Genomic DNA, 12,795 nt, shown 5'->3' on the forward strand with positions numbered 1-12,795 from the left:
GTGATTGTAGATTCACATTGAGCAAGGACAGTACAAGGAAGGAAGGAAGTGGAGGAAGAAACATCTTTAAAGTTTCTGGCAAGAAAAGAGAAAGAAAAAGAAAAAAAAAACCCTTAATGAAGATCTACTTTTTTTTGTGCTCCAGAATTTTGAAAGGTCAGATTATAAATAAACCTCCAAAGCACTGTAATAAATGTGTACATCCTGACATTAGAGCAACATACATACACATATGCTAAAGGGTTTTTGCACAATGGTGTTTCAACTTCTTCACATTCCAATTGAATGATTTTTAGGCCCTACATCCAAGCCTGATTCTTAGAAATGTTTGGAGTTTTAAAAAAAAGTGTGGTAGTGGTTTATCAGCCAGCACTGTGGACACAGTTCCTAAAGCCAGAGTGGCCATACTCAGGTCTTTCAGGGAAGCAATGAAAAATAATAAATATCAATGATATTAATAAGAATAAATAAAATGTAAGTAGCTAAGTGCATTGCATAATTATCTCAGATGCCTCCTTTATCAAACAGGACATTTTATGATGCATTTATTATTAATATAGTTCAAAATGTCTATTAAGCTGTTTACAAAGTTCACTTGAAAACAAAGTTCAAGATGCATCCTGAAGTCATAACACAAAGTGATTTAGAGAAAGGACACAATTGGCCTTGTGGATTCGATCACTTACAGGGAGAAGTAAAGCAGGATACAAAGCCCAGGGCACTTTTTTGGGATCTCTGACTTCTCTAACGACCTAATAAAAATATAGATCCTTTCCAGAAAAATGAACATGTACATAAACCAATTAAAGTATAAAATAGGCATACAGTTCTGGGAGGTTGACCAAGTTTAAAACCCTGACACAGAATAAAAAGCACTGTTTCCATATTTTAAATTTCTGTCTGGTTTGCAGTGGTAAGGGCAAGGAGGACAGTTAACCTCCCTCTTTAGGGCATAATATTTTTCAGAGCATCAGCATAAAGAAAAGTAATGCTTTTGCTGCCCCATTTTTGTGCTCCTGTACAAAATAGGCAGAGAGTAACAGTCAGTTCTTGTACCTGATAAAGCCAGAAGGCAAACCTCCCTGAAGCTTAAATAAGGTAAATCGCTGCAGAACAAATAAAAGAGAAGAGATTATCCAGTATAGTGGCTCATGCCTGTAATCCCAGCACTTTGGGAGTCCGAGGCAAGTGGATCTCTTGAACTCAGGAGTTCAAGACCAGCCTGGCAACATGGCAAAAATACATCCCTAAAAAGAAAAAAAAAACAAGACAGAGAGAGAGAGAACAGAAAGTAGTAAACCTAAAGAAGCTTGTTACAATAACACCTGTAACAAGACAAAATGAAATTACTTCAAGAGAAATTTGCTACAGAGGTCACAATAAATGGCATTAATGAATGGATGATAAAAGAGATGATGATTAGGCTATTTGAATCATCCATAGCCAAAGAGAATGGTGTTAATGAGAGCAACCATCATGTAGGGATCTTGTGGTATCAGATTAGAAGCACCTGGAAAGAAGCAATTATTTTATATATGTATATACATTTATATTTTTTATTTTTTATTTTTATAGAGATGTGGTTTTATCATGTGCCCAGGCTGGTCTTGAACTCCTGAGCTCAAGAGATCCACTCGCCTCAGCCTCCCAAAGTGCTAGGATTATAGGTATGAGCCACTGTGCTCAGCCAAGAAGCAATTCTGATGTATAAGCCTGAATGAATTGATAGTGTATTCATTCTTTCAACAGATATTTACTGATTATGTATTATGTACCTAGCACTGTGCTAAGTTCTCAACATACAGTAATCACCAATGCAGTCATCAACAAACTTACCCTCAATGAGCTTACAGCCTAGTGACGTAGCCAGATATAAACAAATCCTTATCAGAATTACATATTTACATGATTATAAACTGTGTTAAGTATTCTGAAGGACAAAGCAAGACTGGGGGATCCAACATTCCAAATGGAGGAAACAGCATGTGCAAACACTCATAGATGGGAAAGAACTTGGTACATTAGAAAAAATGAAAGGAGTCCTGTTTGATTAGAATGCATTGAATGATGGAAAAAAGAGGCCTGAAATGAGATTAAAGAGGTCATCAGGGTCAGAGTAAATAGGACGCTTTCAGACATGAAGATTTTGCACTTTATTTAAGGTGACATGGAAAACTATTGACAGGTTTGAAGACAAGAGAGACTTGATCTGATATACATTTGTTTAAACGATCGTTTTGGCAATCTGATATACATTTATTTATTTAAACGATCGTTTTGGCAATCTGATATACATTTATTTATTTAAATGATCGTTTTGGCAATCTGATATTTATTTATTTAAACGATCATTTTGGCAATCTGATATACATTTATTTAAACGATCGTTTAAATACATTTATTTAAATACATTTATATAAATACATTTATTTAAACGATCGTTTTGAATGTGGTAGATAGTCGAGAAAGGAGCAAGAAAGGAAGCAGCGCAGTGGTGGTACTCTAGAGAGACTGGAGAGGGTCTAGTCCCCCCATAACGTTGTTTATTATACTCCCTCCCCCACATACACATACTCATTCCACCCTGAAGTTTACCAGCTTCACTGACGTGCATCCTGTTCAGTAGCACACGGCCTGCTCTCAGAAGAGCCCACACTTGGTGGAATGCTCTGCTGAAGCTGTTTTGAAATTCTCCAACACTTCTGAACAGGCAGTCCTACATTTCATTTTGCACTGGACTCCACATATTATGTAGCCAGTCCTGCTCATCAAACATGCAATCTAAGTAAAAGCAGCCTATAAACTCTTACAGTACCTACCTATACTGTAGCTGCTAATGTCAGGGATACTTCAAATGAATGAATGTTAAGATTCAACCATTCATCTCATCACACATGTGACCTCAACTGCAGGACACTTTTTTTTTTTTGAGATGGAGTCTCACTCTGTCGCCCAGGCTGGAGTGCAGTAGCACGATCTTGGCTCACTGCAAGCTCCACCTCCTGGGTTTACGCCATTCCCCAGCCTTAGCCTCCTGAGTAGCTGGGACCACAGGTGCCTGCTACCATGCCCGGCTAATTTTTTGTATTTTTAGTAGAGACGGGGTTTCACCGTGTTAGCCAGGATGGTCTCCATCGGCTGACCTCATGATCCGCCCGACTTGACCTCCCAAAGTGCTGGGATTACAGGCATGAGCCACCGTGCCCGGCCAGGACGCTTTCTGTGTCATCTATGAAGCTTCTTCTTTGCACCCCAAACACACTCAAGATAGAAATGGTTTGCTATACAAATTTAATTTTGAGACAGGTTCAATAACCTGCTTACTGTCCTTAACTTTTACCTATATAGAAAGTTTGGAACCAGCAGCGAAGCTAGGAAAATAGTTAAGAACCTATTGCAATAATGAAGGTAGAAGGTGATAATGGCTCAGACTAGTGGGGTGGCGGTGAGAGTGGACAGAAGTGGACATATTTGGGAAGTAGGAACAATAGGACTGAGTGATGAATGTGGGGCTGAGAGACAGCTGTCAAAGGTAATATTCATTAAATTTCTTGCTTAGGAACTAAATGGTTGAAAATATAGCAATGGATCAGGGAATTTTCCAACACAGCTGCATAGTCTCCTTTGTTATGCTTTGGTAGAGACGCTCTGAAGAGGCCCCAGCCCTGCCTGCTGACATTTGCTCAAGTCTAACTCTCATACTGCCTCCTTGAACTACTGTGGCTAACCACAGCAAGCACTTGAAATGACTGTACAGATCAAACCACTTACTCCGTAATAGCCCACTAGGAGCAATGGGCTGATACGCCTCGCTCACTGATAATCAGCTCTATTTTGTCTTTTTGTTTTGTTTTGTTTTTTTGAGCTGGAGTTTTACTCTTGTGGCCCAGGCTGGAGTGCAATGGCGCAATCTCCGCTCACTGCAACCTCTGCCTCCCGGGTTCAAGCAATTCTCTTGCCTCAGCCTCCTGAGTAGCTGGAATTACAGGCACCTGCCATCACGCCCAGCTAAATTTTGTGTTTTTAGTAGAGTCATGGTTTCACCATGTTGGTCAGGCTGGTCTCGAACTGCTGACCTTAGGTGATCCACCTGCCTCGGCCTCCCAAACTGCTGGGATTACAGGCGTGAGCCGCCATGCTCCACCTATTTTGTCTTCTAAAGCAAAAAAGAAAGGCATCTGCCAGGTACACATCGTGAGAGTGTTACATATCCTTCCTCCCTTCCTGCTCCCACCAGCCTTCAGGAAAACAAATCTGGGCTTGCTTTACTCTCTCTCTCTCTTTGGTGAAAGGTGATGGTGGTTATCGTAGGGGATGGTCTGGCTTTCCGCCAACCTCAGTAATCAGGCTGCCTTGTCAGGGCTTATCAGTTTCAGCAGCCTGGCAGCTGTTGGCTGAGAAGCAAAGCACAGCTTTAGTGTATACAAAATATGTTCACATGTATATACAAACATACAGTGCCTTTCTACGTATACCTAGGATATGTTAAAATCTCTATGTGACAAAATGGGCATTTACAAATGGACTGGAAGTCTATTTATGACAGTAACAGATGAAATATGCCTAAAAGCAGATAGCATTTGATTCTGGGCTTAAAAACAAATAAACTTTAATTTTAAAAAATTAAAATAATTTAAATGAGTACCTGCAAATGAAATAAAAGCCAAGACATTTAAAAGGTAAAATGAGACCCCTTACCACTACAAAATTAACTCAAAATGGGTCAAAGTACTAAATAGAAGAACTAAAACTATGAAGGAAACAAGAGTAAATCTTCATCTCACCTTTAATATGGCAATAAATTTTTAGATATAACACTAAAAGCATAGAAACAAACTAAAAAATTTGACTTCATCAAAATTAAAAACTGTTTTGCGCCAAAGGACATTATCAAGAAAATGAAGTCTGGGTGTGGAAGCTCATGCCTCTAATCCTAGTACCTTGGGAGGGCTAGATGGGAGGATTGCCTGAGGACAGGAGTTTAAGACCAGCCTGGGTAACATCATGATACATCATCTCTACATAAAAATAAAATGAAAAATAAAATAAAATAGGAAATATCTGGGGGGGGAATAGGGCATAAAAATTTTAAAAAGAAAATTAAAACAACATACACAAGGGGAAAATATCTGCAAATCATATATCTGACAAGGACTAGTATCCAGAATATATAAAGAATTCTTACAACTCAATCTCAAAAAGACAAAGAATCAATTTTAAAATGGGCAAAGGACTTGAATAGACATTTCTCCAAAGAAGATTTAGCAATGGCCAATAAACACATGAAAAGATCCTCAACATCATTAGTCTTTAGGGAAAGGCAAAACAGGACCACAATGAGATATCACTTCACACTAAGATAGCTATAACAAAACATAAACAACAGGAAAACAAGAGTTGACAAAGATGCAGAGAAATTAGAACCCTAGTACATTGCTGGTGAAAATGTAAAATGATGCAGCCACGGTGGGAAACAGTAGTAACAGAATTGCTACTTAATCCAGTAATTCCAATCCCAAGAATATATCCCCTAAAATTGAAAACAGGTACTCAAATACATGTACATGCATGTTTGCAGCAGCACTATTTACAATGCCAAAAGGTGGAAACAACCCATATGTCTATATGGGTTGTTACAGATAAACAAAATATGGTATATACATATGATATGGTTTGGCTGTGTCCTCACCCAAATTTCATCTTGAATTGTACTCCATAATTCCCACCTGTCATGGGAGGGATCCGGTGGAAGGTAATTGAATCATGGGGGGCAGGTCTTTCTCGCGCTGTTCTTGTGATAGTGAATAAGTTTCAAGAGATTTGTTGGTTTTATAAAGGAGAGTTCTCCTGTATAAGCTCTCTTGTCTGCCGCCTTGCTCCTCCTTGCCTTCCGCCATGTGCAACTGTGAGTCAATTAAACCTCTTTTCTTTATAAACTACCCTGTCTTTATTAGCAGCGTGAGAACAGTCTAATACAACATACAATGGAATATTATTGAGTCATAAAAAATAATGAAGTGTTGATACTTCAATGTGATGCTACAACCTTGTACTGCATCTGCCCGTATACAAGCTGAGAACAATATACTAAATGAGAAAACCCAGACACAAAAAGTCACATATTGTATAATATAAACATGAAATATTCATAATAGATAAATCCATAGAGACAAAGCAAATTGGTGATTGCCAGGGGCTGTGGGATGGGGGAACGAGAATGACTGCTTAATGGTTGTGAGGTTTTCTTTTGGGTGATGAAAATGTTTTGCAAGTAGATAGACACGGTAGTTGTACAGCATTGGGAATGTACTTAATGCCACTGAATTCTACATTTTAAAATGGCTAATTTTACGATATGTGAATTTTACCCTATTTTTAGAAAAGAAGTCGGGAAGGAATATGATAGCTGCCTTAAAAATCTATCATATGAAGATAGATTTTATTTTTTTTCTGGATAGTTCCAGAGAGCAGAATCAGGCGAAATTACAGTAAGACAACTCTAAAATAATAAGGAAGAACTTTCTAACAAGAGGGCTGTTAAACGGTGGAATGGGCTGCCTCCCAAGGAAGTAAGATTATTCTTTGCTGAAAGTGATCAAGTTGGATGATGAGCTCTCAGGGAAGTTACAGAGAGGATTGCTACATGGGGTATGACTGAGGGTTTTTTTTTTTTTTTTTAATCTCAGGATCAAGCTATCTTCCCTCCACGTTTGCAAATTCAGCTGATTCAGTTTTACCATTTGCAATTGACATAGAGCTCCTGGAGTTAAAGTATTCCTTCAGTTTCAGTTCTAGTGCCCCCCAACCCTCCCAATTTGTAGATGAAACAAGTGTGGCAGAGGAAGGGGAAATAGTAAATTACAGCAGAGTAAATCTGCAGGAGCTGAGATGTCAACTCCCTCAGTTCAGAGTTGGAACCACTGCGGCTTCCTGCTGGTCGTTGGGGAAAATCGCACTTTTACTCATTAAAAATATTTGGTAGGCACTTACTACATACTAGACACTTTGCCAAGAGGCCTTGTCTTATATGTAAATATGAAGAATCAAACCCTCAATTAATAGTGAACAGTGATAAGCAACCACAAAGACAACTTCTAAACCAGAGATTTCCAAAACTTTGGTCTACCACTTGTTCAAATTCTCCTACCAAAACTTCGTGAGAGATTAACAAATGACAAAATAAGTTCACCTGAATGTCGCACCACCTAAATTCGAAATGGTCAATATGAGGTTCAACAAAAAAGCATGCGACTTGGATAATCCCGAGACGGAAGGACGGGACCATTTATTCATTTTTGTGCGTGTTTGAGCAGGGAAGTTGTAAGTCACCACCTGTACGGGCTGCGAGAGCCCTGGGACCGCTGCGAGGGAAGCAAGCCGAGGCGGGCGGGGCTCCCCAGGGAGAGGCCAGCCCAGTTCGGGAGGATCCCGGGGATGCCGCGTTCCTCGGTGGAATCTGGCTCCCCGGGGCGCTCCGGGGGAAGCCCAGGCCGACCGCCCCCGGCCCACCCGGCATTGAAACCCGAGGCGCCTTGGAGAATTGCGCAAAAGCCTCTCCCTCCCCCGTCTGCTCGGTGGCATGTTTCTAAAATTCCCATCTACACAACATCAACAGGAAACATGCAGCAAAAGCCCTGTCGGTGCAAATTCCTTGCTTCCAACCGAGGGCGGGAGAATTTCATCTTTGGTGGTGGTGGGGAGCAGAAGAAGCAGCCAGCTTTCCAAGTGACCCCTCAACTCTCCACGTCCCTTCTTGCAAATCCAAACAGAATAGAGAAGGCGGAAGGAAGGACCCCCTGCTTTAGGAAAAACAACGAGGGGGAGGGGGCCGTGAAGTAACATCCAGGCCTCAAACCACCTCCAGGGGCCGCATTGGCAGCGCGTGGCGGGAACGCGCCTGGCCGCCCACTCCCCAAGTGCAGCAGTCCGCGAGGCCAGCCGAGGGTTGGGGTGGGCTCGCCGCCCGGGCTTGGGGCAGCCGAGCCAGCGCGGGTGGGGGCGGGGTAGGAGCGGGCACGAGGCGCCGCGCAAGCGCAGAGAGCGCCTCGGTTGTCAAACATGGCTGAAGCGCTGCCGCTGCCGCTACTGCCGCTGCAGGGAAAATGCTGAGCCCTCCCGGGCCGGGTGGGCGGCGGCGGCGAGGGCGGCGACGGGGACCCGCTTCCCGAGCGCGGCGGTGGCGGCCATGGCCCGGCTGGCTGACTACTTCATCGTGGTAGGCTATGACCATGAGAAGCCAGGTAAGGGTGTGGGGCGGCGCCGCCCCCGGGCCTCCCCGCCCCCCGGCCGCTGTCCAGTGGGCTCCGCGGGGCCGGGCATCGGGGCCGGGCGTCGGGGAGGGCCAGGCCGAGTCTCGGAGGAGCGGGCGGTCGGCGTCCGGCCTTCTCGGCTGGGCCGAGCCTGGCGGTGGGCGTGGGGGCCGGCATGACGGTAGTGGGAGGGAAGAAGCCGCGTCTGCCCAGCCCCTGGGCGCACCCGCTGGGCCGGCCGGAGGCGAGTTGGGGTCTCGCTACCCTCCCGCTGGAGGCTGCCGGGTACCCGGGGCAGAGCCCTGGGATTGGGCCCAGGACCGCAAGGCTGGGAGGGCAGGAGCCAACTGTGCTAAGTTCCTCAGGGATAAACTTCTGCCCTGCATCCTGAATGAGTAACCAGTGACGCAGGGGGTTGTCCTCTCCGAAAGGAAGTGCTGAGAGTCCAGTGCTACCTCACCCCTGTGCTGTTGGGGGCCTAGTGACCGTCGTAAGGAACGCGTAGTACCAGGGAAGGGGAAAGGATTCTTTGTACTTTTACACCTTTCTAGGAAATGCTCCCTATTCTTTCAGGACAAATGTGACGGTCACTTAACAATGACATGACTTGTCTTTTAACTAGGGACAGCCAGCTGACCGCTGAAGGTGATCTTGTTTCACTCTAATGTGTTTTCATTGTTCTTTTGTCACAGAATTTTCTTAGGAACAATTGGGCAAATGCATTGTATTTTATACTTTAATTGATGGACTTCCACAACTTAAGAGAATTCGGGGTTCATGCACGTTTATTTCTGTATTTGTATTCTTTTGTATTCCTGTGTAGCTAAGCATAATGTAATAACAAATTGAACTGGGGAACCACTTCTATTTCAGGGCAATTCTAGTCCCACATTTGCAAGGAATTTTAGATATCAGGTCTACAGCCCCTTCATTTTTCAGAGATGCTGAGATTGTGTTTTCCTGATGGTTATAGCCATTGGTAGCCCAGAATGCCGTTGTTCTACCCACTCGTGGTCCACTGTTTCTTTTATCATTCCTCTCCTAAGAACTTCCTCTCCTTTAGTGGGAACTTTTCATGTTCTTTTGTCTCTCACCAGTCATGACCTGATTGAGGTCAGTTGTTAAAGAGAAATATTAAATTTTTAAACTTCTGGCTCCAAAATTTTATTTCCTAGTAATTTTGCATAGTCTGATGTTTCTTTTCTATCAAGATTAAGTGTGGGAAATCAGTTTTTTAACCTTGTTTAGTTTTTAGTGACATTGTGCCGCCCCCCCACCCCACACTTTTAAACAATTTTTTTTTTTTTTGAGACGGAGTCTTGCTCTGTTGCCCAGGCTGGAGTGCAGTCGTGCCATCTCGGTTCACTGCAGCCTCTGCCTCCCAGAGAACAACCCCAGCAGTTCTCTGCCTCAGCCTCCGGAGTAACTGGGATTACAGTTGCCCATCAACACGCCAGCTAATTTTTGTATTTGTAGTAGAGACGGGGTTTTACCATCCTGGCCAGGCTGGTCTTGAACTCTTGACCCTGTCATCCACCTGCCTCGGCCTCACAGAGTGCTGGGATTACAGACTTGAGCCACCACGCCCGGCCAACAGTGTCGAAACAATAACAGACTTGCAAAAAAGTTGCAAGAATGGTAGAAAAAATTCTCCCCCACCCCCAACAATTTGAGAGGAAGCTGTTGACCTGATGCCCTGTCATCCCAGAATACTTTAATGTGCATTTTCTGCAAACAAGAATGTTCTCCTACATGATCACAGTGCAATAACCAAAACAGGAAATGAATAGTGATACAGTACTCCATCTAGTTCTCGGACTGGTTCAAGTTTTGTTGATTGTGCTGTTAATCTCTTTACTGGCAAAAGGATCCAGTTTAGCAATATGTGTTGCATTCATGTTATGTGTCTTTTGTCTCCCTCAATATGGAACATTTCCTTTATCTTCTCCTAACTTTCGTGACCCTGACATTTAACAATTACAGGTCAGTTACTTTGGAGGCTGCCCCTCAATTTGGGATTGTCTGTTCCTTCATGATTAGATACATGCGAATATGTGCTTGGGAAGGATATCACAGAAGTGATGCTCACTGCATCCTGTCAGGTGGTGCACAATTTCACTTTGTTCCATTGTTATTTTTACTTTGATTACTTGATATAAGTAATATCTGTCAGTTTTCTCCACTATAAAGTTAATAGTTAATTGTTTTTGTCATGTACTTTGAAACTATGTAAATATCTTGTTCCTCACTAAACTCTTAATCATTTATTGACATCTACATGGAGTCTTGGTTTTGTGTGTGTGTGTGTGTATGTGTGTGTGTATGTGTTTAGTGGATTATATTCTGTTACTATTTGCCGTAGTCCATTCGGGCTGTTATAACAAAAATACCTCAAACTGGGTGGCTTACAAACAATAGAAATTTATTTTTCACAGTCTGGAGGCAGAGAAATCCAAGATTAAGACTGACAGGTTCAGTGTCTGGTCAGAGGACCTGCTTCCTCATAGCCATGTTCTCAATTTAACCTCATAAGGCTTAAGGGTCACATGAGCTCTCTGGGGTCTCTTTAAAAAGGGAACTAATCCCATTCACAAGGGCTCCACCCCCATGACCTGATCACTTCCCAAAGTCCTCACCTCATAATACCATTACCTTGGGTGTTAGGATTTTAACATATGAATTTTGGGAGAGTACATAAACATTCAGACTATAGCATTATTTATTTTGATGTTCAAATTGTTCTTTATTTGGCCAATGAGAGCTGTTCAAGCTGGCTTCTGTGTTCTTATGGTACATCCCCATCACTCTTTGAGAACATCTTTTTACTTTTTGGTACAAGAACCTGTACCTGGCTCATCTTGTACCTTCCCTGCCTTGATTCTGGAATCAGCCATTTAGGGATCCCTGGTTCCTTTGAGTGGAGAATGACATTTAGAAGCTAAGATCTCAATCAAGGCTAGTATGTTTATTGCTGTTGGGTTGTTACTGCTTTCAGGTCCTGTTAATGGTCAGGGCTGGTAACTATAGGTATGTATGCATAAACATACATATGTATTTATATCTATATTTATTATCTCTGTATATTGAAAACTATGAATTCATACTGATACCTCCAATTTCAATAAAATATTCCAGGATCTATTCTAGTTTTCTCCTTTTTCATATTGTAATGTTCTTCACTGACAGTGAGAAATCTGGCTTCCATTATCCTTAATGTATATACTTATTGTTCAGTCTCCCATCTTCACTACCATCCATTCCTCTCACTGCTGGGACTTGGATTCTTCATTACATCTCCTCCATCCCCCTACCCCATTCTGGATCTAAGAGTCCATACCAGCATGCTTCAATACAGGGACACCCCCCCCAGCGCTGTGGCTATGACTCCTCATGTTGGTCTCTCCACTGTTGGTGGACACACTTCTTACCCCACTCAGACTCTGACACCCCACGGTGAGCTGCTTCCATTGAAAGACATCCTTCTCACTCTGTTGTACCCCAGTGCCCTTTGCCAGTTTCCCCCTCCTGCCTTAATGCTTGGGCTCTGAAGCAAAATGTTTGGCTCTTCCCCTACCACACATTCTCCCTCCTTAGCTCTCTTCGTCTATGACAATATGACAGGCTCCACCCCAGGGATCCACCTTCACCCCAGGGGTACCATGACAACTGCTCTTCTCACAGCAGGAAAAGGGAAGGAGAAGGAAGATTAATTTTTTAAGTAACACAATCCAGAAGCTTGTATAAATTGTAGAATGTCAGTAGTGAAATGTGTAACTTTTTAACTTGGGATAATTCTTCTTTAGTCATGGGGAGGTGCGGGCGGTGGTGTCAGGAGCAGCTGTGGGAATAACAGTCATGCTGGTGGGTCCCCTGTGCCCTGTGTCCCTGAGATAGCCGACTGTACCACCCCCGCCCTTGTGCCTCTGGCAGGACCTGCCCTCAGGGCCAGAGCCTCCCGGGCTCCTGACCCTGTGTCACCACTCTTGCCCACCAATGCTGCGGGGAGGGTGTGAGTAGGAGGCGGAGCTGGAGGTGCAGTTTGGGGGTCTGGGGCGGGAAGTGGGAGCAGTGCCTGCTTCAGGGACCTGGCCAGCAGCGTGGTCACTGTACCCACCCTGCAGAGGGCACCAGGTTCCTGTGCCTCACAGTGAGGCTCTGAGCAGGGCTGCCCAGGGCCGCATCCCTGGGTTCCACCCTGCATCAGGGTGATTGCCAGGCCTGACACTCCCAAGGGCCGGGCCCAGGACCCACAATCTGCTCCTGGAGGCATCCCCCTAGGCAGGGCCACAAGCTGGGTGAGGGGGAGCTGGTAGAGATGTTGCCTCTGCCCTGGATACCGGCCTGGGCCCAGCGAGAACCTGGAGCCCCTGCTCCAGGCTACAAGGGGGCACACTCCACAGACCTGACGAAAGCCAGGAGCAGGCAGCAGCCCCGCCCTCCTCGGTGTGCTGCAGCCACCCAAGTCAGAGCTGTGGACCCAGTTCTCCCTGTGTTGTTGGGGGCCACGAGTAGGAGTCCCCCACCCCACACAGCTGCAGCTGCCCAA

At 44.1% G+C, this 12,795-nt stretch overlaps 1 protein-coding gene across 1 annotated transcript in view; it reads left to right on the plus strand.

Annotated features, from left to right (window-relative positions):
- Window positions 1-12,795, plus strand: part of SBF2 (SET binding factor 2) — a 589,674-nt gene that overhangs the window by 69,059 nt on the left and 507,820 nt on the right. Inside the window, exon 2 of the mRNA XM_050757377.1 lies at window positions 8,137-8,240. Coding sequence (XP_050613334.1) covers window positions 8,186-8,240 — 55 coding nt within the window. The 5' untranslated portion in view covers window positions 8,137-8,185. The remainder of the gene's footprint in view (window positions 1-8,136; window positions 8,241-12,795) is intronic.

The sequence above is a fragment of the Macaca thibetana genome, chromosome 14 (genome assembly GCF_024542745.1).
Source record: "Macaca thibetana thibetana isolate TM-01 chromosome 14, ASM2454274v1, whole genome shotgun sequence".
NCBI lineage: Eukaryota > Metazoa > Chordata > Mammalia > Primates > Cercopithecidae > Macaca > Macaca thibetana.